The 27,416-nt window shown below is 40.2% G+C and overlaps 1 protein-coding gene across 1 annotated transcript in view; it reads left to right on the top strand.

Moving 5' to 3' along the window:
- nrxn1a (neurexin 1a) overlaps window positions 1–27,416 on the top strand; it is a 1,747,513-nt gene that overhangs the window by 995,610 nt on the left and 724,487 nt on the right. The window contains exons 14-16 of the mRNA XM_080200471.1: window positions 7,685–8,066; window positions 9,355–9,545; window positions 14,127–14,300. Coding sequence (XP_080056597.1) covers window positions 7,685–8,066; window positions 9,355–9,545; window positions 14,127–14,300 — 747 coding nt within the window. The remainder of the gene's footprint in view (window positions 1–7,684; window positions 8,067–9,354; window positions 9,546–14,126; window positions 14,301–27,416) is intronic.

The following is a 27,416-nucleotide window of genomic DNA, read 5'->3' on the forward strand; positions in this document are numbered from 1 at the left end:
ATGTGTAATCCAGTGGACCTGCTGCCAGTTTAGCAACTCTCCACTTTGCTATAACTTAACAGTTTCTCTCCATAGTTGCTGCTGCTTAAATCAATATCTGGAAGGTTGGTGCTGAAATGTACAATTAAACATTTTTTTATTATATTTTGACTAGGTTCTTAATCATCTCATCAGAGAATACAGTTTTTTTGTGTGTCTGGAACATGCCAATAATTTGTGTTGTGTGCAGATTGTGGGTGGAGATTTTGAACCAAAGAAATGTTAAAATGCAGAAAGAGACCATTTGGCATATTGTGTATATGCTGGCCAAAAAAGAGAATAAAGATACTAGCTATTCATCTTAATCCAATTTTCCAGCACCTGGTCCATAGTCTTGCCTTGTACAGCATTTCTGGTCACCCTAATGTCAACGGGGTTTCCTATTGAAAGCCAAGAAACCAAAAGATCCCACCAGCATAAATGGCCAGAAGCTTCCAGCCATTGTCTCAGACTTTCTCTTCTCTCCTTCAAAGTGAATTTAAAATTCAATAATATTATGCCTGCTACCGAGGTGTATCTTCATTATGAGATCATTAATTACTCCCATCTAATTGCACAATGCCTGGACTCATTCAGCCTGCTCTCTGTTTGGCTCCAAAACACACGGTTCTAAGAAATTATCCCAAAATTATCCTCATCATGGCTACCTTTTGTGCATCTGATTTTTACAGTCTATATGTAAATTAACATTTTCCATGATTATCAACCTATCTTCCTGACAAACTCCATTTATTTCTTAGTTTATATTCCACCCAACCATATAGTTACTATTAGGGCACTGTACATAATTCCCAAAAGTCTCTTTTTGTCTTTACTATTTATCATCTCTATCCAAGCAATTTCCATATCCTGGTTTCCTGAATTTAACTTTTCCTTCTGTATTGTGCTATTACGATCACTACCTAACAAAACCACCCCTCCACCTTTTCCTCGCTTCCTGTCCCTCCTAAATATTATGTACCCTTCATATTCGGGTCCCAGTTCATGTCCTTCAACAGTCATATCTCATTAATGACTGAAATCATAATTTATTTTCACGTATGCTTTCAGTTCATCTGTTTTGTTTTGAATGCTGCATGTATACAGATACAGAGCTTTAAGTTTTGTATCTTTTTATTTGTTTTATAACCTCTAATCTCATCTAACCTACTGTTAGATTTGTACTTTCTGTCTGCAATAATTGCAAGGATTGTGGACCACTAGTTAGTATAATGAACCATAACAGGTCTTTTACAAGTAGATAAAAATACAGAGTACTTTCACAATGTTAACATTCTAGCTCTAGGATATGTTGTAGCTACAAAAGTCCACACTCTGCACCAAAATCCCTGCGCTTGTTCCCTACTGAGCAAACAGGTCAAATGACCCTCCCGATGTCCATCCCTTAAAGGGGTCAGCTACTACATTAATCCTTCTTGTCATGATCTGTTTTTCATTTTCTGTAATAATGCCTTTCTCTTTTACCTTGTCTCTGCTCTTTGCTCTTTGATGTATCACATCCTCCCAAATTTGACCCCTCAACCCCGCTATAAAATCTTCTCTACTTCCCCAGTTACTCAGCTCACAAGAATACTGGCCCCAGTGCAGTTAGAGTACAGACTATCCCAACAATACATATCCCACTTTCCTCAGACCTGGTGCCAGTGCGTCTCCCACAACAGTCTTTGAACCATATATTCATCTCTTTAATCTGATTCATCCTATGCCAGTTTGCACATCGCTTGAGTAATAATTCAGAGATTATGCCCAATGAAGTTCTGCTTCTTATTTTGGTGCCTAGGTCCTCATGTTGACCATGCAGAATGTCTTTCTCTGTTCTGCCTATATCATTTTTACCTATATGGACCATGACAACTGGGTCCTTGCCCTCCCAGTTCCTCCAGCCCTGAGCAAATGTCCCAAACCCAGGCACTGGGTAGGTAATACAATTGTCTGGACTCGCACTCTTTACTGCAGAGAATGATGTCAATCCCTCTGATCATTGCCTAATACCACCACATTATTTCTTACTGCCCCACTTGAAAGGCTTCCTGTATCATGGCAGGTGGTTAGTTAGCTCATCCACCTTACAGCCTCCACTTTCATCCAAACAAACTGAAAAGACCTCAAACCTCTTGGACAATTATAATGACAATTGCAATAGCTGAGGCTCCTGTATTTCTTATTTCCCTCATCTGCCTCATTTGCAGTCATACCCTGCTGTCCTTGATCACTGACCAAATCAGAAGACCGTCCCAAAGAGGTTTGACTGCCTCCTGGTACAAATAATCCTAGTAATTTTCTCTCCCTATTGCATCAGTGTCTGTAGTTGAGCCTCCAGCTCAAACTCTAGCCGAAACTGCTCAAACTTCAAGCATTTACTGCAGACGTGTTTACCCTGGATTAAACTGGCATTAAGGAATCCCACATGCTGCAGTTGTGACTCATCACCCATCCTTAAAGTGTTCTAATTAAATATTAATGATTTTGCTCAATCATATGTTTCATTTTTGCTTGTACTACCACCAATTTCTAGACTATTTTGGACCTGAGGAATAGTCTAAGCCACAGTCATTTATCTGGAGTGGTACAGTGGTTAGCATTGCTGCTTCACAGTGCAAGGAACCTAGGTTCGATTCCTGGCTTGGGTCACTGTCTGTGTGGAGTTTGCACATTCTCCCCATGTCTGCATAGGTTTCCTCCAGGTTTCTCCCCACAGTTCAAAAGATGTGCATTGGCCATGCTAAATTCTCTCTGTGTACCTGGATAGGCACTGAGTGTGGCGATCAGGGATTTTCACAATAACTTCATTGCAGTGTTATTGTAAGCCTACTTGTGACACTAATAAATAAGCTTTAAAAGATATTTGCCAAATAACTCGCAAAGTATGAACACTTCCTGAAGGCTGAGAAAGTTAGAAAACAAAAAGCAAATGAGCACCTCATTTTCTTCTTTCCTTTATTCCTGAAATTATTCAATGTCCAGCACTCTATCCCAAGTCACACTTCTTGTCGTAAACTTCACCCTCAACACCTCTTTCATTCTGTTGCATTAAATTGCCACTTCGAACCAAATTCCCAAATAGACTCACTCAGTTGCTGTCTCAATTTTCAATTTGAACCCGGTTCTCAAGTATACTCATTTGGACTCTGGCCAAAGTTTTCCCTCATTGATTGTGTGCCCTTACTAAAATATAGAAAAAAGAATAAACCATGAAACATCACTTCAGCTCTTACCACTGGTTAACCCTTCAACACACATAGACTTCATCCATGTCAACCCATGCTACCTCAGGGCCTTTGCCCACTCTTCATGGCCCCTTGCATTCTCTATGCCACTTCATACCCTGTACCCATTCCCATGACTTAATATCAAATTATCTTACATCCAACATGCCAACTCATCCAACTTCCACCTTGGGCTGAACTCATATGGCACGCCACTGAAAATAATCACTGAAAGTAATAAAGAGTAACTTATCACCATGATATTGTATTCATTCTCATCCTCTGCAGCTTCTTCATTATAGGCAACTGACCATCACTTCTATTATCCCCATCTAATGGGACCACATGGTTTTGTGCAATTTGTGCATAGCAAATGCTTCACCAGTAATGTTTCGTCTTCCCTTCTCTTCAAGATCAACTTTCAAGTCACCAAGTATCTAACTGTGACTGTCTCCCCTTCTCCATATGTGCTACCCCTCTAACATCATTTGTAAGCATGTTATCTGCTTCTATATTTATTCTAATGACGTATATCTCTATCTCTCTCCCAGCTTCATCAACAACAATAACATTGTGTCGTGCCATTAACATGGTAAAATGTGTCAAAACACATGACAGAAGCATTATTGAACAGAATTTCTCACAACTATATAAGCAAATAATATCACCATATGTGACATGATATCCTTTTTTTTAATCACTCCTGTGAAGCACCTTGAGATATTTTAAAGGCACTCTAAAACTGCACAAATATGAGGCAGTTTCACTTGTTGGGGCAATCTTGAATCTACTCCCACCGTCCGCCGAATTGCCGACTCAACATTTGGAAATTACAGATCTCGCTGATGAGATCGTGATTTCGGATCTTCCCTATCCCTCACCAGTAACGTCATCAGGTTCACGTCCATAATGAGCATGGCCTTGATTTACATACTTTTCAATAAATTTTAATATTAACATGCCCCTTGCCAGATATTGAATCCCCCCCCGCTGTATTTTCAAACCGCGCTGATGTGACATCACATTGGTGCAGTTTATGATAGATTCACCCAGATGTTAACCTGTCATAGGGATCCCCCAGCTGTGTGAAACTGAGTATAGTCCCCAGGGGAGAGGGAACCACAGTGACTTGATAATGTTCTTGGACTTCCCTGGGCACAGGTTGGCACTGCTAGGTTGGCAACATGCCTATGCCACCTAGAAGTGCCAACCTGACAGTGCCAACCTGTGCAAAGTGGCAGACCCCAGTGGGAGCCTCATGGGGGAGGGGAGAATTCATTTAAATGTGATGGAGGGTCAGCGCGGACAGAGGAGCTGGGGATCTCAGTGATGGCCGTTTGGGCCCATGGCAATGGGATGGAGGGGTGAGTACCGGCCCCAACTATGGGAGGATGGGGAGAGGGGAGAAGGGGCTGATGATAAGGGGATAAGCACACAGTGGTCAGCGCTGCTACTTCACAACACCTGGACTCAGTTTCGATTCCCGGATTGGGTCACTGTCTGTGCGGAATCTGCATGTTCTCCCCATGTCTATGTGGGTTTCCTCCAGATATGCCAATTTTCTCCCACAGTCTGAAAGACTTGCTGGTTAAAATGCAATGGCCACGCTAAATTCTCCCTCAGTGTACCCAAACAGGTGCCAGAGTGTGGTGACTGGAGGATTTTCACTGTAATTTCATTGTAGTGCTAATGTAAACCTACTTGTGACACTGATAAAAAAAATAAACTTAAAGGAGCCGATGATTGGCTGCTCCCGCTCCCTCCCCCCCCAATAATCAGAGGGCTGGCAGTGGCTCTCTAATCTGTGTAGTCAAGCTTTACTGGCGTGTTGAGGCCCCACCAATTTTCTCTGGATAGAAACATCCTACTTTTCCTGCCAAAAACATCACTCTTTTTGTTAAGATTTTGCCAAACATCAAAAAAAAGACAATCATAAAAGTACTGTCATGGGTGTTTCGTTGAAATTGCAATTAAAGTATGTGCTTGAGACAGGAGATAAGAAGCTTTTGCCTGTATTTTGTAATGTTTCATCCACAAACTGAAGTCAAAAGAGGCCGCTTTTACATTTGAGAATATAAAAATAAACGAGCGTCCTGCTCTGAATAAATTTGGTAAAATAATCATCAGCATCTGTTATGGACACATTCGTCTTTTTGCTAACTATTCAAGGGGAGAAGAAAGCACATTAAAAATGCTTACAGTCATTGCTCAATTACAAAAGATCTAGAAGGTACCACAAGGTGAAATTGATTTTTTTTTTATTGTTCGTTAAAGTGTTTGCATTCACCCAGGATCCAGAGACTGTTACTGCCGTGTCTTCCTAACTTCTACTGTAACACGTTTTGGCAGTTGCGAGATCGATTAGCCCAGCAGTTAGTGTGTTGCCGAGCACAACCTTTACAATTTTGATCCCGATTGACATCTTCGGTTTGTTGCCATGCTCTGAAGCATTGAAGTGCCATTTGGCACAAGCAAAGTAGTCAGTTCACTACGATATGGGCCCTATTTTAACATTGCCCGTTTTCGGGCGTGAAAACGTGGTAAACGCGGGTGTGAGGCCATTAGCGTGATCCACGCCTGCATCTGCACAGATGGCTACTTAATCGAAACCCAGGAATGGCGGCCGTCCGATTCGCACCCACAGTGGGCGCAACAGCGATTTAAATGCATTTGCATGCAATTCAGTTGAATTACTGAACTGCCTGCCCAACTTTATCAGCATTTCCCCCTTTATCGCCATGTTTGCCGATCCAGAATTGCGCCAAAATGAACCTACTGAATGAAAGTTTGAATTGGGCCCTCCAGCTACTGAAGAGGCGAGTTCAGAGCTTCCAACGCCTCTCTGACTCAGATCAGTGGTGGAGGAGGGAGGAGGGCCAGATCATTCTCTGGTGGGGGGGAGGGGAGTGAGGCTAGATCATTGCCTAGTTGAGGGGGCAGGAAGGGGAGGTGGGTCAGATGTAGTTCTGATAGTTGAGGAGGGAGGCGATTGTTGTCTGGTGATGGGGGGTGGCGGGGAGAGCCGATTTGTTGTCTGATGGTGGGGGTGAGGCTGACCATTCTCTGGTGGGGAGGGAGGGAGGAGGCGGTGGGCCAGGTGCCCCTCTGGGGAGCGGGTGGTGAGGCGTGGGGAGACTAAGGCCAGATCATTCTTTGATGTGTGGGGGGAAGGTCCGATTGCTCATGGGAGTGGGGGGGCAGAGGGGTCCGCTGCCACTCTGCAGGTGATCGGTGTGGGGGTAGGGCCAGGGGGTTCTGATCGATCTGGGTAGCAGGGGAGTGATGGGTAAGGGGGACAGTAATGTCAGTAGGGGCCATTGCTCCCACTTTTTGCTCCCAGGCCGCTTTATCCGCTTTCTGCGGCCTGGGACCATGCTTTTTCAAATTTTTTTCCAATTGCGCATATGCAGTTCAGAGCTCTAATTGTCTCGGTGCACAAAGCCCCACCCACACACAAATTTCAGGCTCAGTGCATATGGGGGCGCCTGAAAGCAGATTTCTAAGTTGGACCTGAATTGCGCCCAGATTCAGCACTTAGGACCTGATTTTACCATTTTCATTCTATGTCTTTCATTAAATCAAACTGTGATTTCCAACATTAAACAGGAACACATTAAAAATAAATATATTTTAAGATGCAAGCTTGTGTGAAGATGTATTTTAATTTGAGACTGATGTTTTTTAAGGGTTTATTTTGTCATATTTCCTGCATAAAAATCTCTTATATACACAAATGGCAATTTAAAAAAAAATAAACCTTTTAAGTATAATGACTGATGAGTGGAACCTTTATTTCATTTACAGTTCATTGCTTTTTTATTTGTAGTCAGTGATATTCATCAATTAATTTAACAATGCAAAGTTGGCTTTATTGTATAACAAAATATACCGCAAAAAACAAGTGAAAAGCAAAATGCAGGAACAAGATATTCCATTGTTCCTTTTTGCTGACAGGAATGCTTTAGTAAACATGAGAAGCTGATGAATGATCAAACACTTGTGTCTATGAATTACATAATGGTGGAATTATAAATTGCATTCTTAAGTTATGGACTAATGCTGAAAATTCTTCACCTTGTTGCCAACATAAGTACATGTTTGCTGCCATCTGTTGGACAGTGTGATAGTTTGCATGAAAAAATTTGTACGCACTGAATTGTGTTGTGATAACTGAAAAACGTTGGCCTTCTGCACTATTTTGAAGAATAAATATTATCCATAATATATAACCTGACAATTGACAAGTCTTTTATGGGAAAATTGTTGGATGTTTTCAGATGTAAATGAAAACAAATAGATTTGGAATTGATGGGTGCATGTGTAGGTATTAAGTACAGAATTTAAACAGTATGTGGTAGTCAGCTCTTTCAACGATATGTCATTAAACCCTGTACTTTTTTAAACAACAAGTTTTTTTTAATATTTGCTTCTTATTTTAGATCAAATGACAGGGGATCATACTCGTCTTGAGTTCCACAATATTGAAACTGGCATTGTGACAGAGAGACGATACATATCAAATGTCCCTTCAAATTTCATCGGCCATTTACAGAGCCTAATGTTCAATGGCATGCCTTATATTGATCTGTGCAAAATTGGTGATATTGACTACTGCGAGCTCAATGCTAGATTTGGTTTCAAAATTATTATTGCTGATCCTGTGACCTTCAAGACAAAATCCAGCTACGTTGCACTGTCCACGTTGCAAGCCTACACGTCCATGCACTTGTTCTTCCAATTCAAGACAACATCAGCTGATGGCCTGATACTCTTCAACAGTGGGGATGGCAATGACTTCATTGTGATTGAACTTGTTAAAGGGTATGGTTGCACTCATTGGATTTGAGATAAATGTCTGGAGTTGAGTTCTCACATCTGCTGTGTTTATAATTTTGGAGACTGTGTGAATGTTATAATTCTATTCATTCATATCCTGATGAAGATTCAGGACACTTTACAGCTGTGGCCAGAATTGTCCCCATTTATAGTGTATAGGGAAAAATTGATCTATGTATAAATTATTTTATAGTTACGTAATTAAGAATTATATTGTTTTGTAATTGATTTTATGTGAACAGAGGAATCAATGAGCAGTCTTTAATAGAGGTGAAGTGGGTTACGCCCACCAGTTGGCAAGAGCCCCATGTTGCCCCTTTTTAGGAAAGCCTGACAAATTAGGTGCCAACCAAGTGAAAATCAGCGGGTCTTCCTCAAGATTAAGGAACCAGTGGCAGGTATCCCAATTCTCAAGACCTGTTGATCAATCAGAGGTTGGCATTCCACAGGTGATGTTGGGATGAAGGCCATGTAGTTGGGGGCCACAGAGCAAGGGAAGGGGTTTGTCAGGCAAGGCAGGGGTGGTTCTCACCAGCCCCACTTACCAATGCCTGGTGTCTCAATCAGACACTTTGAACAAGACCTCCAAGACCTGTCTATCCCCTTCCCCACCCCCTTTCCCTCTACTGGCTGCAATAGGGTTTACTCTTCAGGGTTCCCACTGGTGAGTCCCCAGCCTGCTGCTGGTTGATAACAGTGGTGAAGAGAGAGAAGTTCCTTAAGTGGGCATTAATTACATACTTAAGAGCTTAAGTTGGCAGCAGGGTGGAAAGGCTATCCATGAGCGATGACATACCAATACAGTGGTTAGCACTGTTGCCTCACAGCACCAGGGACCCGGGTTCAATTTCAGCTTTAGACAACTGTGTAGAGTTTGCACATTATCCCCGTATCTGTGTGAGTTTCCTCAAGGTTCTCTGGACAATTGAAGGAAACCAAAGATGTGCAGATTAGGTGGATTAGATGTGGTAAATGTGTGAGGTTACAGGGATAGGTCGGGGGGGAGGTTGACTCTGATGCTCTTTCAGATAATTAGTCGATGGGCCGGAAGACTACTTTCTGCATTGTAGGGATTTTATGATTCTATTGTCTATGGAGTCTTCCTGTCCCAAACTTCATTGGGGCAGAACTGGGCAGGCAATTGAGTCCCTACACAGTTTCTTCCTGCAAAGGGCCCCCATTTTCCTACCAAACTTACCTTGGGAGGGGGCATTTAATTCCATCCAATTTTTGTTGTAATCTTGAACTGACTTCCTTATTTTTGTCCGTACAGGTACTTGCACTACGTATTCGATTTAGGTACTGGTCCTTCCCTCATTAAAGGCAACTCTGACAAACCACTGAATGACAATAAATGGCATAATGTGCTGATTTCAAGGGACACAAACAACTTGCATACTGTGAAGATCAACTCCAAACTCATAACTCAAAATACAGTTGGAGCCAGAAATCTAGATCTGAAAGGTAAACGCAATGATAAATAAAACATAATTGCTTCTGTTTTTTGAAAAGGGAATGTCATTTTAGAATTCAGAATTATCTTCCAATCTTCATTTCCTGCATTGAGTCCGAGAACTTCTAGGATTTCTTCAGACTGATCACTGTCTCATTGGATTTTTACTATTCAAATTCAGTTAGAATGCCCAAGGCGCAAATTGGCTCTAAACCTGAACTGGAGTGTTATGCAAGTATAGATATGAGCTACTTTTGCTCTGTTGTCAGGAATTCCTGGATTATCCTTGAGGGTGAAATATGAGAAAGACACTTTGCTCAGATTCTGTAGTCCATTGTTATTTTCGTTAACCCTCCCCCCAATATTAGCATCTCATATAACGTACCTGAAGTGTGCAGGTGGGGCGATATTGAGCATGTAACTTGCAAAGATGCCTGCCCTTTGGAATGAATTAAAAATTCAGACCCCATTTCAGGTTGATGATCTTTCAAAGGTGATCTTTGATACAATTATAGGCTGATCACAATTAACAGCATACCTCCTCACCCCACAATATCCAGAGCATCCCTATTTTACCACTAAACAAGATTCAGGCCTCCTTAGGATTCTGTGTTGTCAGGGAGCCATGCTGGTTAATCAAGCTTGCTCCCAGACAGGGAATTTGAATAAATTCTGGATATGAAGCTGTGATGCAATATTGCCCCCAGTGGTGAGATAATAAAATTGTAGCATGACTAATTGCTACTTATGAGCTCATTCAGCCACTCCTCAGATTTTAACTGTGAGGCTGTGGGTGGAGATCACCTGGCAGCCTTGTTGTCAGCTGATGAAAGTGGTTTGCCTTTCATTTGGGCTGGAGGTCCTTTTCCCCCAGATACATTTCACTCCCCATCCTGCCTTTCAGAAGTAAGCCCTAACAGCCTGTCCAAGGCAAAATCCCATATGTATCTCTATGCTCAGTCCCATGCCTCCTTTTCACTGGGGATTTCCTGCAGTTCCGGCTGTGGTCACCATTCCCTGTGTTGAAGCTGGGGTAAAATAACTTCCCATCATTTGATTGGCCAGCAGCTCTTGGAAGTAGCCTGACAGCCAGCCATTAAATCACTTTGGGTCAACCTGTCCAAGTGGAGGTGTGCTCACCTCTGAGCTGTATATAGTGCAAAAGCAAAGAAGTTATGTTAGTAGTTTGCATCGACTGGAGTATTGTATCCAGGTCTGGCACCACACTTTTGGGATGATATGAAGGCATTAGACAGACTGCAGAAAAGATTCACCAGGAATAGTTTCCAATGATAAGGAACTGCAGTCATACAGATAGACAAGAGAAGTTGCCATTATTTTCTTTGGAGAAGAGAATGTTGGGAAGAGATTTACTGGAAGCATTCAAAATCATCAGGGGCTTGGACATAATAGAAATGGAGAAATCATTTCCATTGGTGGAAAGATTGAGAACCAGAGGGCAGAGCATTAAGGTAATTTGCAAAAGAAGCAATATGACATGAGGAAAAGCTTTTTACACATAGCAAGTGGTTAGGATCTGCATGACCTGAGTGTGTCTTGGAGACGGGGACAATCATGGCACTTGAATTATTATCCAAAAAGGAAGAATGTTCAGGGCTGTGAGGAAAGGCATAGGAGTGACATTTGGTGAAATGCTCCTTCAAAGGGCTGTCACAAAAAGAAAGGTTGAATGGCCTTCTGTACTGTAACCAATTTTTAATTCTATGATTTAGAAATGTTTATTTTGTGGTCTAAAAATGCATGAAATGGTGTAAAATTGACAGCTAACTGATACTTAATTTTCCACTTATGAAAAATATCTTGTTGATTGTATGCCACTATTACTTGAAATGATTATTTAATTCACAGCATAAAAAATGGGGGGCAATTGTTGCATATGGGAACAGAATAGCTTTCAAGTAGCTTTATGTATACTATGCATCGTACGTAGTTGTAAAGCACTTCAGTAAAAGCACCGGAAGGGCTGATGTAAACCAAAGATTTGAATCGAGTTGGTTAGTGGATTCAGTCCTCAAATCACTAATATTTCTTAAATGAATAAAGCTGGATTCTACATCAGAAGCATAAACTGATAGAAAGGAGAATAATAACATGTAAAAACATTGGGTTGCAGAATGCAGTACAAAGTTCACACAGTAATAAAGATATATGCTTACTTGACGTAAGTGCACTGACACACACATACCTTTTGGAAAATTAGATAACTGTATGTGCCCTGAGCTTGCTTCTGTGTGACATTCATTGTGTAAAAGAGCTGAGTGTTGCATTACTTTCAGATACCTTTTAAGAAATTTCCAATGATATTATCATGATGGGCATAGGAACTAAAGATCATCATACATTCTAGTTTATTGCATTGGGGATGTCAGTGTAAAAGCTATTATGCAAAGATAGTGTCCACGCTGAAAATAAATAATACCCTTCTGGGAGCATCAGCAATTCTTCTGTAAAGATAATTTGAAATATGGTAATAATTTCTCTACTTGTTCTGAATGCTGAGATTACCTCCACCCGACAGTGCAAATTGAACGCCTGAACAATTCCGAAAATTACTCAAAGCAGCACACTGGTAGTTTGGATTTATGGTTCATCTATTTAAATACAGGTGTCCCCCTTTTAAAGCTCATTATTGACATGCTTCTGAATTCAACGGATCTGTGCCTTCACCAGATCGGAGACTGGCTTTGTCCTCACAACTCTTCTTGGCATCCAGGCAGGTCCACCACCAAAATTCTGTGCCAGCACAAGGTCAGCCTGTTAAATGATCTGTCACCTTTCAGAGAGTCATGATGCTCTTTCTGAAAGGCTTGCCTAGTCTCCACTCTCCCCAACAACTTTGGGAACACCAAGTCCACGCAGGTACAAGGTGCCAATCCATTAGCAGCTCAGAAGGCATTATCCCGTGATGGTGTGCAGTATACTGTTGCAGGACAACAAAGAACTTGCGAATGAACCTGTTTCTTTATGGAAGCCTTGAACATCTGCATGGCTCAGTCCACTAGTCCAGATGAGGCAGGATGATAGGGGGCTGACCTAACTTGATGAATGCCATTAGACTTGACAAAAGTCTGAAATTCATTTGCTGTGAATTCCATTCCTTTGTCCAATATCAACACTTCAGGGAGACTGGATTGCAAGATCTGCCTCAGTTTCTCAATTGTAACATTGCTGTAGTGGATTGCATGAGCTGAACATCCAGCCACTTAGAATGGGCATCTTCTAAGATCCAGCAAAATCTACATGAAACTATGGTCTCTGATAGCCCAGCCCTTTTCAAGAGTGCACGTTCATTGGTGGCGCTAACACTTGCTGCATCTGACAACTTCCACACTGCCCAACCATTTGTTCAATGTCTCTGTCAGTGCCAGACCATCAAGATTGCAATGTCTCTTGATAAAGATTCAAGTTACTACTGTGAGATTATGTACAAGTCAGGTAATTTGATGGTTGCATGAAATTAAAAGATTGCCCAATCCAGAAAAAATGGAAGATATATGAAATGATCTACAAGTTGACTTCATTGACATAAAACTTGAAAATATTCTACAAATTTATCTGATACATTTTGCACAATGCAAATGTCAGCAGCTACAAGAAGAAACAATGACAAATGCTACATCACAGACATAGTGGCATAGAACTGTTGAAAGGTTGCCTGATTCAATTTAATTTGTTCACAAGCATAAGATAATTTTAGCTTATCTTAGTGAGCTAGGCATCTGCTGGGAAGTCATTTTGAAAGGCAGCCAGGTCGTAAAACTAGATTTTCTGCAACTTGATATTCTTAAAGAACTTCATCATTCGTACATGGACAGGTCAGACGTGAAAACTTGCAAGAAAGACTATTGGCCAGGTAACCCAATGAAATTGAAATTATCACCAAGAGGAGCAAGGCATGTCAAGAGTATATGCTAAGTCAGCACAAAGAAATACTGATTTCACATGAAGTTCCTATCCATCCTTGGTCCAAATTTGCATCTGAACTCTCATGTCCATGGCACTGACTCTATTGTTGCCTACTCTACCAAGTACCCAATTATTTGAGAATTACGCAGTATATCTAGCAGATCTATGGCACAGCCTCATATTGCTATATTCAGTTTATTGATATGCCTAGGAAGCAACTTTTAAAACTGCAAGAAGAGATGACCAATGTGCCTAATTGCCAAATTTAGAGTTGGGATAACAGGTTGCTTCCACAATCCCGTCACTGCCACTATGCAGCATGGCATCACTAGAAGGGAAGTGTGTCATATGATCCAGTTTTAGTTCCACTTTTGTATTTGGGAAAAGCATGCAACACTGCTGTGGATGTCCTAAAGTTTCGTATTTTATGTATAAATATTATTTTGTGCCCATTCTAAATATATGAACCCTCAACCTGTTTACATAATCCCTGCTGAGTGACTGGTGCTTTTATACCATTGTAACAACACAACTGATGTGATGCCATTGCTGTGAGCATAATATAAATTGTAATTTTTCCATTACCAGAACTGCTGTTTGAGCATATTAACATAATCTCAAAACTTATTGAGTTAATTATATTTTATATTTTCTCTAATCCATAGGAGACTTGTATATTGGAGGAATTGCCAAAGACATGTACAAAACATTACCAAAGCTGGTGGCATCAAGGGAGGGATTTCAAGGCTGTTTGGCTTCAGTAGACCTGAATGGGCGACTTCCAGATCTAATTTCTGATGCATTGTACTGCAATGGGCAGATTGAGCGGGACTGTGAAGGTATCCTTAACGCACTTACTCGAGAGACAAATCAATCACCATCATTCTATAAAGATACCTGCATATTTGTAATAATTGCAGTATCTTTTGCAACATCATTTTATTTCTCAATATAGTCATGTTATGTTTAACCTTTGGAATGCTGATGCTTTTCCACAAATGCCTCTATTTACTGAATACTTTATAAGCCAAAATCAAGTTACTCAGTAGATTTAAAAGCTAAGTAACGTAGTAATGGGTTGAATTTTGGAGGCAGGTTTGTTTTTTTATTATCTTTGTTTTCAGTATGTTGTAAAACCATATTTGCAGTGCATGTAAATAGTCATGTATTAAAAATTACTGAGCGATATTACTTACCAATATCTTAATGCAAGTATAAGTCAATTTAAAATAAATGGGTTAATGCTTCTATAAAATAAGTGGTGAAAGGAAATTCAATATTATTGTATTAAGTCTTCACCCAATAACATTCCAAACAATTTTCAAGCTTGATGTAATGACAGAACTTTGTCATCCAAAAGTGATTATTGTGCAGATATATTTTTCCTTATTCTTTCATGGGATGTGGGTGTCACTGCAAAAGCCATCATTCATTATCTAAATGTTGTTCAATTGCCTTTGAACTGAATGGCTTACTAGACCATTCCAGAATGCAATTAAGTGTCAACCATATTGCTGTTGGCTTGGAGTCAAATTTGGGCCAAACCATATACAGCAGCAGATTTCCTTCCTTAATGGAAATTAGTGAACCAGATAAGTTTTTAAGACAATCCATGATGGTTGTTGTGTTCCACATTACTTTGTATTCCAGATTCCACTTATAAAACTTTTCTCAAAGCAATTATTTTGGTGTTAAGTTAAGTAAAAGTGACATACTCCTCCAGCACCCTATAATAATCATGTTTTATTCTCCTATGGGGGATCTAAATTTCCTTTTGGTTTAAGTTTGGATGGGCGAGAGTGGAATTCGGGACATGGCCTGATGTTCTGTCCTCCGTCCCTTTTTGCAATTATCAATAATGCTGGATGAATTGAGCACATCATATTTGTATTTGGGTCATTTATTATGATCACAAATGAATGAGGGAGACACACAAGAAAATGTGAGCGATTTTCCCATCCTGCTGTGCTGCTTTTTTAGCGCAGTGGGCCAAGAGACTAGCAGAGGTCATTTTGCAGGCACAAAAAGTGCCAGAAATTGGCGCAGTGTTGAATAAGTTATGCAGCCTCTAATTTAAATGAAATTTGAATGCAATTAGTAGGCCCTGGTCTGAAATCTCTGGGACCACTAGCCTCTTCCCATCGCCAGTATTTCACTCCAGCAGGGATTATTATCACACCCCACTAATGGGGAGCTAGTGGTCTGACCCCTGTAGTGAAGGGGAGGCAACTGAGGCACCCCAGAGAGTTGGGCACCAGGGGGGTGCCCTGAACGTTGACTGCTTGGCAGTGCCAGCCTGTGCCCCTGGCACTGGCCAAGGGCTATAAAGTGCCAATGCCAAGGGGGCATACCTGGTGGGCAGTGCCAAGGGGGTGGGGCATAATGGGGCAGGACCTCTGCGAGGGCAATCTGTGGGGTCCTGCTGCCACTCTGCAGTCTGGATTGGTGGGGGAGGGACGATGGGTAGGTTGAGACTGGCGGACATGTCTGGGAGACCAGTGATCATGGTGGGCATCACACTGTCGATATTGTGGGATCGCAGGGCTGGCCAACGATCAAGCTGGTCAGCGATCTGTAGGCTAATAGCCAGGGGCCACTGCACATGCACTGGTCTCAGCACTGACAGATCAGTGCACGTGCAGTGGCCCCCTCAGCGCAATACCGCTGGCCTCTCCAGCGGGGATAGGCCCCGTCCACTGATTTTTAACATGATACACGAGAGTGGACTTTGCACACACTGGAGGAGTTTTTTTTAAACTCTCGCTGAAAAACCCAATGTAATTTACTCCAGATTTTATCAAATTCAACATTTTTTTGGCAGAATCGCCCCCAACATATTTCTCAGCATTTGCTTTAATTTATCAAAACTGGCTGTTTTTGAAAATGGGACACTTTTTTCACCATATTGGATTACAAAAATCTTGTTCATCAGGCTACAAACCGGATATATCTGGATTTACTTATTCTGTGGCAAAGTGCAACAGAAATTTCACCCTCCACCCATCCCCAATGAAGTATGTCCCAGCTGGCACTGGGGTCTGCTTGGTAATTTAACACACTCTGACCCTGAAAAGTGGTTTGGGATTCAGGGCTAAAATAACAGGCAGAGTATTCACCCACTAAATAGGACCAGAAGAAATTTGGGGAAATGTCAGTGAACCAATTATTTAGCATGCTGTTTAAATGTAAACTACAAAATATAAACAGAAATATATGAACATTGTACTATATATTAAAAATATGTCTGCATTGACGAATCTCTGCACAGAACCAGGGCAGAAGCTCTACTAATATTGTATAATTTTAAATGCATTAATTTCTATCTACAATATATCACAGTCTAAAGGTTAAACACTATTTTGATCATTGTATACATTATTTTGTAATTTTACTGATTTACATAATGAAAATGTTATGGAATCATAAAACATTACATTTATGACTTTTGTCCATTCTTTTTGTTGATATTACTTTTCATCATCCTGTTTTTGTGTTTTCTCATTCACCCTCGTTCCTGGTATTTTGTTTTAAGATTATATTTCATGAAGTAGAATTGTTACAATGTGCATTTCTGTGTCCAGCCATCTCTGAAAAGGTACAGCCAACAAAATTCAAATTTGCACAAAGCAGTTAGACTACACACCTTATTAACCAATCTATTTAATATGTTAACAAGAGACATTTGGGTACATCAGCAGAAACAGGAATGTGTAACCACTATAATTCACAATATTTAATTTCTTTCACTTCTGATTTCCCACACATTACAGAATGACCTCTCAAACTTTTTACATACTGACAATGAATTCCAAACACAAATGTTATGTTTATTGAGTTTGAATTCAGTTGAAAGATACTTTTTGGAATACACAGTAGTTAATTGTTTATTGGGACTGAACCAGTAATAATAATGAATGGTAAAATGGTGAGAGAATTAGCCAGTTCTGGTGAGTGAAAGTGATGATGTGGATATGCCGGCGTTGGACTGGGGTAAACACAGTAAAAAGTCTGACAACACCAGGTTTAAGTCCAACCGATTGATAGTACACTCACTAGCTTTCGGGGTTAGTCCCTTCGTCAGGTGAATCCCATTCACTAGCTTTCGGGGTTAGTCCCTTTGTCAGGTGAATCCCATTCACCTGATGAAGGGACTAACCCTGAAAGCTAGTGAGTGTACTATCAAATAAATCGGTTGGACTTAAGAAATAGGAGCAGGAGTAGGCCATCTAGCCCTTCGAGCCTGCCCCGCCATTCAATAAGATCATGGCTGATCTGTCGTGGCTCAGTTCCACATTCCCGCCCTCTCCCCATAACCCTTAATCCCCTCGCTTATCAAAAACCCATCAACCCACGTCTTAAAAATATTTAGCGAGGCAGCCTTAAACCTGGTGTTGTCAGACTTTTTACTGAGTGAAAGTGACTCAGGGAAATTTACTATCATACTTAATCCCAGTTCTGACATTCTTTCAGGACTTGTTTCCAATTGCAACTTCATCAATTCAAATTTATCTTTCAAATTGTGTTTATTAATTCTAGTTCTGTTTAAATATGACATTGAAGAATTAATAATAATTCAGGAAGTTTGCATACTTTAAATCAATGAGTCTCCTCATTTTTGCTGTAGATACACGCCATCTACAGCCAAGCAGGCAGTGGAAAATTCTCCCTCCTGCCAACAGCATTATTTAACTGGCAGTTATGAGAATATACAACAGCAACTGTTGGTGCCTCACACTTTGATTTTTTTCTTGCTGTGACAGTCAATACCCTACATTTGTAGCCCCCTACACTTGAACAACTAAGCCCAGATTTTCATTCCCAGTTTGGGTGCACAAAGATGGGAGAATTTCCAGCTCTATGAACCTGACCTTTAAAAATAGCCATTCGCAATTCTGATTTCCATTCTGGGGAAGGGGTGTTAGATTAGAATTCAAACCCATTGTATCCTGAATGAGTGTGGGAATTGCAGGGTGCGGAGGCAGATGGGCGAAAAGTCTCCATTAGTGCTCCAGTATGCTGTGGAATTAACTGAAAACAAAATTAAAACAAAAATGGGCCTCACCCCCCCCCCCACCTCCTTTTGCCACAACCCCCATAGACTGTCCATGCCTCATCCATACCAACCTATGCTACTTCATACCTCCCATCCAACCCCCTTGGTCCCTTTACTCCTTTTGACAATCCATGCAACTCTACTGACACTCCAGAACCTCTTACCCTCAACATCTCCATAGCCATTGGTGTCCCTGTGAAAATTAGTGCCAACTCATGCATACCTACACCACCAACCACTGTGTCTTTACCCCCTCCATATCCAGTCACCTAGTTTCCTTGACAGTTCTATAACAGTCTTGACATTTCTGTGCACAATTTGCAAGGGTGCTTTACCTCTCCCAAATGTGTCCCAGGACCATATCAAAGCAGTACCTTACCTCTCCAAAAGAGTACCCACCTTATCCTAACAATTCATCAACTTCAGATCAACTTTTAACTGATCTCATCTGGACACTGAGTTTCACACATCCAGGGTACCGGAGTCCAACTTCAGTGGAGATAGCTTGTAATTTCATAATCAATTGCCTCTGTAAGCCATGTATGCATCGACCCCAGCCTAATTCCAGTTCATCCCCACAAAAATACGAAGTGCCATGCTCTGTGGCAGGACTTGAATTTCTGAGCTAGTCTGTCATTTTTGCCAAGATGGAGTGGCTCTCTATTGTAAAAATCTGGGCTCTAATTTAGAAGCTCGCTGTGGGGGTTAATGTTTCCTTAGTGTTCTATTTGTAACGCAATTAAAAATGGGCAAATAATCACATTACAAATAATGCAAGAGGAAATCTTCCCCTGCTCTATGAAGCATTGAGGTACAAACATACACCTTACATTGTGTTTCACAGCATGTTGGGCCTCAAATTGGTTTAGCTCTTCTAAAAACAAGCAAACATATTTAATGGTTACAAAGAAATAGAACCAAGAAATCAGGACATTTGGCCCAACATGTCCACATTATATTTTTTCTCCACACCTGTCTCCTGTGCCATCTCATGTAGCCCCCTCAGCATATCCTTCTAGGCTTTGCTCCCTCCTGTGCTTATCTAGCCTCTCCTTGAATGCATTAGTTGCTCCCAATGGTACTAACTTCCACTTTCTAACTTCTCTCTAAGTCAAGAAATTTCTCCTGAATTCCCCATTGGATTTATTTGTGGCTAAATTATATTTATGGCCCTGAGTTCTGGTGTCACTAGCAAGAGGAACCATTCTCCCCACATGCTGTAAAAAGGGGTTACAGGCTCCTTGCATCCAACTGAGCTGCCCTTGACACTACACTGCTGCACTGTGGGAACATGCTGCATTGCTCCAATATTGTCCAGCCTGAGTCAGAAGGTTGGGTGAAATGGGATCAAAAAGAAATTTGGGTGAGTAGGAGGGGAGCGGCAATCCAACTCTGATTACTAGTCTATGGAAGTTCCAGTCCAATATATATTGAGACGTAATTGTGTTGTTTGACGGCATCTCCAATAGCCTTTTTTTATGCACCACTATGATGTGCAAAAGAATGGCATTATATAATGTTACAAGTCACACCTCACAATTGCATGATGAGCATTTTAAAAATAGTGGACAAAGCAGTTTATTTTTTCCATGGAGGGGCAGGCATGTTCAGTGCTAATAGCTTTGAATAGGAGCTATTCAATGACAATAGTAGATTTCCACTTGACCTTGCCATCTATAGAGCTTACTCTGCATCCCTAATTGGATGGCGAAAGCAAAGATGATCCTTTAATTGCCTGCCTCCAGAAAAATAGTGCAGACAGGGGACCTAGATGCTACTGAGGTTGGGACCTATAAATGGGCCTGTACCCATTTAATAGTGATGTTGGTAAAATTTCACCTGTTCAGTCTGTTTCTCCCTTCACACCTCTTCTCTCAGATGCTCTCAGACCAGCTGAGCATTTGCAGCATTTTCCTTTCTATTCCTTGATGTGAAAATCTGAATTTTTTTTTGTGTTCAGAGGTGAAATTTGGTAATTCTTCACAAGACATGATACAGAATATTTATTGGATAGGTTTCACCACTGGTTATTGTCAATATCCATAAACTATTATGATCCTTCTAGATTCTCTACATCAATGGAACTAACATAAACATTGCATTCAGCATCTATGACATTAAAAGAAGTTTGAAATATATATAAAAAAAAATTTTGAAGAGTAGGCACTTGTCAGAATCAAGTTTTTTAGGGTTCCTAAAAAGCATTTATTTCCAGCACGCTCTTTTTATTTCAGATTTCTTGTATCTGCAGTATTTTACCTTTGCACATCAAGGAAACAATGAAATTAATCAAACCAAAGAAAGAAAATACTTGAATATTTCAAGACCATAAATTATTGCAGCAGCAATTTAATTTAAAGTTTGAACACAGATTAATGTGTCAACAACAACAATATCTATTTGATTTGACAAATCTCAATTGAACCTTAAAATAAGACTGCAATGGTATCTATCTTGTACCAAGTGATCAAGTCAGTCTTCAAATGGTGGTTTGATCAACTGCTGATTTTGAGACCAGAGGAAGGAAAGGACTAATCACTAGCTCATATCCCTTTGCACAAACCTGTGGTCAAAGATTTCCATTTAAAAGTTTATTACACACAACTTATTGCACATACACTTATACATGTTTATTGTCTAGTGTATTTTATATATGTGTGAAAATATGCATGATTAGTATGTGATTTCCACAAATATAAAATAGGCGGACAAACATGCATGCATAAATGTGGGCATACAAACATACCTGTGTGATAAACTTCTATTTGTAGTTTCATGTTCAGGTCTTCTAATTCCATGTGTAAATCTTAATGCCACTATGAAAAACAAGCAGAAGAAAAATATAATAGCATGAGGGGCAAATAAATTATAATTTATATCTACAATTGTCCTATTTCTGATTTCCTTCATATTCCTGCACCTGCCACTGACTTTGTCTCGGCCATAAACATCTGCTCGTTCTACAGATCTCCCCACTTGATTCTTGCGCCTCCAGGTTTCTGACAGGACTCAACTTATAGCTGTTGCTTATTTTCCTCCTTATTTTAAGCCCCTTCCAGGCTTCTATTCGTTACCCAGGAGATATATTTGTGCATAAATGCATGCACGTATATGCAACTGGTATCTTTCATTTTAGTACATTCAGTTACAGGTACTAGTTCTGTTCTATAGCACTGCTCATTTGCAACAACCTTTTGTGTTCTAAAGCTACAACTGTTTTTAGAATTCATTCATGTGTCAGAATTAAATGGCTTGCCAATGTTAATTTGATGGAATGCAAAGAAAAGGATTAAAAAAAATGTTCTGAGTGTTGACTGTGCCTACCAACAAGAATACAAATAGGTGCACTTAGCCACAAAAAGAACAAAAATGAATTGCTAAGAAGAAACCTGAAAATTGAAAATTATTGGCTGGGTGTAGAAATGTATTCTTAATTTTGTTTCATTTTTAACATTTAAACTGAAAGATGTTCATTAACAAGTTTAGGAAAACCAGTTTTTCCAATACATGTGATCATAAGCAAATGTTGAAAGTTGTGAAATTAGAATAATCTTTGTATTAAATATACAAAACATTTAGATAGATGGTTATATTATTATCTTTCACATACCATGGCTAACTTCTTTTAAAGATGACAAGTGATGCCTGTTTTGCTTTCAAGAGAGTTGCTACTTGTACCAAATGCTTTGTCCTTCCTGTGTTCCCATGTGGTCACCTTTGGTTCATTTTCTCCTCCTGTATCTGCAGTGAGAAAGTTTATTTTCTCACTTGCTATTGGTTTGTGTGAGAATTTCTTTCCGTTGGCTGCAATTCCCATCTGACCTACTATGATACAAATAGTTGCTGAGAGCTATGTCTTCAAACTCTATTGAGTTCAGGAAGGTTTTTTCCAGTACCAGTTTCTGCTGATTGTTATACTTCCAAGTGTCATAAATCTAAATTTTATGAAGTCTATTGAAGAAGCCGTGAAGCGTAAAGACTTCCACAGCTTGAAGTGTTGAAGGATTTACAAGGATTATCACAACTCTTTCCATATCTAAAAGACAAGTCACATTGATATTGCAAACAGGTACTCTTCATCCAGATGGATTTCTTTTTCCTTTCTGATGCTGATGCACCTGCCATGTACTTCTGATATTTGTCTTTTTTAATAACTCTTTGGCTTTCAATGTTTTTCTTATTTATCTCAGTGAATGAGGTATTGAAGTGGAATCACACTTCAGTACCAAACTTTTAGCAGAAAAAGGATTTTCTTTTCATCAGCACTCAGGATGCGAAGAAGCAGTCAAAATTCTTCTTGGAAGTCTATATCAGGATGAGGATAGACTTATTTTAGGAATAAAGAAGTCATTAGGCTGAGGCACTGCTGTGACATTAACTGGAACCTATAGAGTTGCAGATGCTTACAGCCTCCCATTTCGGTGAACAGATCAGGAAGTGAAATCTGTACTGAGAAATTGTGCAAATGGACTGTAGAATGTCCTAAATCTGCTCCACTTTATTTTCCGTTAACCCTAGTGGATTCAGTATATGCTGCTTGAAAGGATTGAGAGGCAGATACAATAGCAACATTCAAAAGGTTTCTGGAAATTTACGTACGTGAAAATGAAAAGGCATTTGTAAAGCCACGGGGAAGGTACAGGAGAAGGATCCATTTGGATAGTCTTTGCAAGGTAGCAGCACAAACACAATTGGCTGAATGGCATTGTTCCAAGTTATATTATCGAATTACGTATCTGACAAATTAGAAAGCTAAAACAGCAAGGCCTCAATCTTATGATATCCCCTGAACTAAACAAAGTGAGAACAGTAAAAGCGGACAAGGATCACAGAAGGGTGATCAATGGAAAAACAATAACTTCTTTCATTTCAAATATACATTTTCAGTAGTCAAGTGCATTGTGTCATGTTGTTCAGGTTTCTAGTGATTTATTTTTGATGGGGTATTCATTTTGTTTTCAGGCTGCACAGGTATTGACAAAGTTCAGAGAACATTTTAAGTATATCAGTGCATTTTGTTTCCTACCGCATCATTCTGACTTGGAACTTTATCTCAATGACGCTGAGTCAAACCTTGAAACTCCCTCCATACACCACATGGTCTACACCACTTCAAAAAAGTGCCTCACTACCACCTTTCAAGAACAATGAGGGATGAGTGACAAATTCTGGGGTGCCAGCAAGTCTCTCAGCCCAACAATGAAAACAAAAATGATAAAAGATTTGAATATTTGAATAAGTGCTTCAGAAGAAGTTATTTAATGTTCATATTGGTCATTATCCCAGGAAGCTGTCGCTCTCAGACCCAGTAAAAATGTTGTCAGGATTCAGATGGTTTTGTAACCTGAGTAAAGTGAACTGCCTTTTGCTCTGTTTTAAGCTTCCACGATCTTAACAAAGTGCCTGTTAAAGATGCCTAAACAGGTACAAATATTCAAGATTAAAGCTAACTTTATCCAGAGTGCTTTGTTATCAAGGTAAAGTTAATTGTCCACTATTACTCTCCTTCAGTAACTGGCTGCACCTGATAGCAGAAAGGTACCAATTGGAATATTCTGGAAAAAAACCTTTTAAGCAGTGAGTTTCCAGGTTCTGTTGGATTGGTCTATTGGTCGCATAATTATTTGTTTAGTAGCTTCTTGAAACGTGTTGACATTTTCTAAACAGCCACAAAACTGCAGCTGAAAGTATTCCTCAAGGTTTGAGTTAAATGGCACCAGCCACCCTTGTTTCCTATATATCAAACTCTAACTACCTGAATTGAATTGAACAATATAATGCTCATCTGGACTGTATCATACATTTTTTTATGATGCAGGAAAATCCTGAGTAGCAGAAGATTGACATTCTGAAGCTCACTTTGTTCTGGACCACCTTTTTTATTGTTCACAACACAATTTTTTCAATGCTGCTGAACACCGCTTGCTAACACATGAGGAAGTAGCACATTGTTTTGTTAAGGAAGCTGATTGTAGACCCGTACAATGCTTTATTACTCAAATTCAAGGCTACCCAGCCTAAGTAAATAAAGAGACTTTTTTTAAAACAAGTAGAGCATGTCATGTTCTTTAACTTGCTTAAACAAAACTGATGAAGATCACACATTGGTACTGGAGGTAAAACCTTGTACTTAGCAACTCAATCGGTATTCAGAAAACTGTGCAGGCCTACTCAGCACAATCCTAATGTTGCCTCATCAATTAACTGACATTTCTTGCCAAGAAAGAGCTATTTATCACCAGCAAAAACATTTAATTTGAAACCTTTGAAAAAAAAATTAACTTCTGTGAATCTCTTTCCCACCATTCTGGCACCTTGATGATACAACTGTTAGTTATGACAAGAGAAGGATAACCATTATTTCCCTGATTCTAATGTTGAGGGTATTGATGAAGAACCTTTTTCCAATTTGTTCATTATAATGAGTAGCATCAATTTTAAACTGTATCAGAACATGCAAAACTCCGCCCTCCAATAAGACTGGGACCTAATTATATTCCTCCCATCATCTCGGGGTACTTGTTTTCAAAATTGCCTCCCTTTCTGTCTTCAAATCTACCTTCTTGAAAACTTGTATGTATTCATTGCAGTGGATAATGAATTTCCTTATGTTTTCCTTGTATCATTTTATAAGTTTTCTAATTTTATAGGAACAGCCATTAGCTGTTAAATTATCCATTGCATAGAAGGTCTGTCTAGCTTATGATTTGCTAGTACAGTTTTCAGTATGGCTGCTCCAATATTGATCTTATCATCTGCATTTTGAAACTTCTTGAATCTTATTCATGAAAGGTTTTGGTTAATCCAAAACCAGGTTCTGCCATTGTATGCATTTGAACAAAGTGCCATCGTATGGTCTCCCATGAAATCTACATTTGGGTCTTTAGTATAGCAGGGCTTCCAGTAACAGGTTTCAGTATTGGGAGAGAGCACTGTGCAGAAGAACAGATTTGCCTGTCCCTGCAGGGAGCAATGCCTTTGACAAGCTGAGGGGCAGAGCCAGATACTGAGAGGCGAGAGTGAAAGCAGCAAGAATGAGTCCACAGCTTGTGAGCGGCAGGAGCTTAGAGCAGATTGAAGCCCTAAGATTGGCAAAGGAGTCAGGGAGAGAATCAAAAACTGAGTCAAACTGAATGGCAGCACCAATGTCTGAGAATCCTTATTCATGAGAGAATAGGACTGCAGCCAGGAACCAGGCAGTAGAGCAAGCATGGTGACTGACTGTATTGATTAGCCAAGGCCCCGAATAAGAAAAATATCTGGAGCATCGGCAGTGAATATTCTCTGTAGCTAGTTTGTTCCTGAAAGTTATACTTTCCCTTGACAGTTTATACAGTTATGATACTGGTGGACTTTTTTTCTTAACCTTCATGCAGTATAGATTATGAAACCACACAATTCCTCTTGGCATAATTGGTATGATTCCACAAAACAAGCATTAGGTTATGACAGACAAAACAGAACAGTGCCTGGTTGAGATAAAACAGATGGGATAGGAACTTGAACTGCACCTGCCCCACTAGGGAGGCTGAAGCAGCTGCAGTTCCAGCAGAAGCACAGGATGAAGCTGAGAGTTGAAGCAGTGATCAGAGAACTGCTTCCAGTGTGCCTTCCTTTAATGTAACAGGGGATGCATGACATATCCCATTATTGATACCATGCCACAGGGTGGGAAGCTGGATAGATTTGGGGGAAGACTGGAGATGTTCAATAACCTGGTGGTTGAGAATGGGTTGGATATAGCATCCAGTGGCATCAATGAGAGGGAGTCCACAGAATTTGTGATGGAACATCTGTACAGAAAAGCTTGGCAGGAAATATTGGAAAAAGTTGCAGATGCTCAAAGAGGTTTGTGGCAGATTTTTGACATCCAGGCATTAGTTTTTAGGGACAAGAGTAGTCTTTCAAAGCTACAGCGTAAGTTTTATGATTAAAAGCAAACCAAAGAAAAGGACCTGGTCTCTGTATCCCTGGATCTGGTGAAGTTGTTGACCACATTGCCTTCCTGGATCTTGCTTCAGTTCGACCAGGTATCTGCAGCTGAAAGATCGCCTTGCTGTTGCGTTGAGGGATGAAGATTTTCACAGGGATTTAATGAGACTCAACAGTGAAAACCCCAATTGTTTTCTTTGACATGTATATTTATTCTCTGGAGCATTTGCAGGATGGCAGGCTGTTACTAGTGGGGTATTGCAAGAATGAGAATTAGCTCCACAATATGTATAAATAATTTAGATGTGAGGGCTAATTGTAATATTTCCAAATTTGCTAATGACACCAAACTGTGTGGGAACATAAGTTGTGAGGAGAATGCAAGGAGGCTTCACAGGTACTTGGACAGGATAAGTGAATGGGCTATAATTTGGCAGATGTTACATAAATGAGTAAGTGTGAAGTTACTCACTTCGGTGGTAAAAAAAAACAAAAAGGTAAAATATTTCTTTAATAGAACATAGAACATAGAACATTACAGCGCGGAACAGGCCCTTCGGCCCACAATGTTGCGCCGACCAGTCTTATTTTTAAAAAAAAACATTGACCCACTAATCTAAACCACTCCTTTTTCGTCCATAAACCTATCCACCAATCTCTTAAACGCCCCCAAACTAGGCGCATTTACAACTGCAGCAGGCAGGGCATTCCAGTCCCTCACCACCCTCTGGGTAAAGAACCTGCCCCTGACATCCGTCCTATAACTACCCCCCCTTAATTTAAAGCCATGCCCCCTCGTGCTAGATTTCTCCATCCGAGGAAACAGGCTATCACCATCCACCCTATCTAAACCTCTAATCATCTTATATGTTTCTATAAGATCCCCTCTTAGCCGCCTTCTTTCCAGTGAAAACAACCCCAAATCCCTCAGTCTCTCCTCATAGGACCTCCCCTGCATACCAGGCAACAT

The sequence above is a fragment of the Carcharhinus amblyrhynchos genome, chromosome 12 (assembly GCF_965287045.1).
Source record: "Carcharhinus amblyrhynchos chromosome 12, sCarAmb.v2.hapA, whole genome shotgun sequence".
NCBI classification, from domain to species: Eukaryota; Metazoa; Chordata; class Chondrichthyes; order Carcharhiniformes; family Carcharhinidae; genus Carcharhinus; species Carcharhinus amblyrhynchos.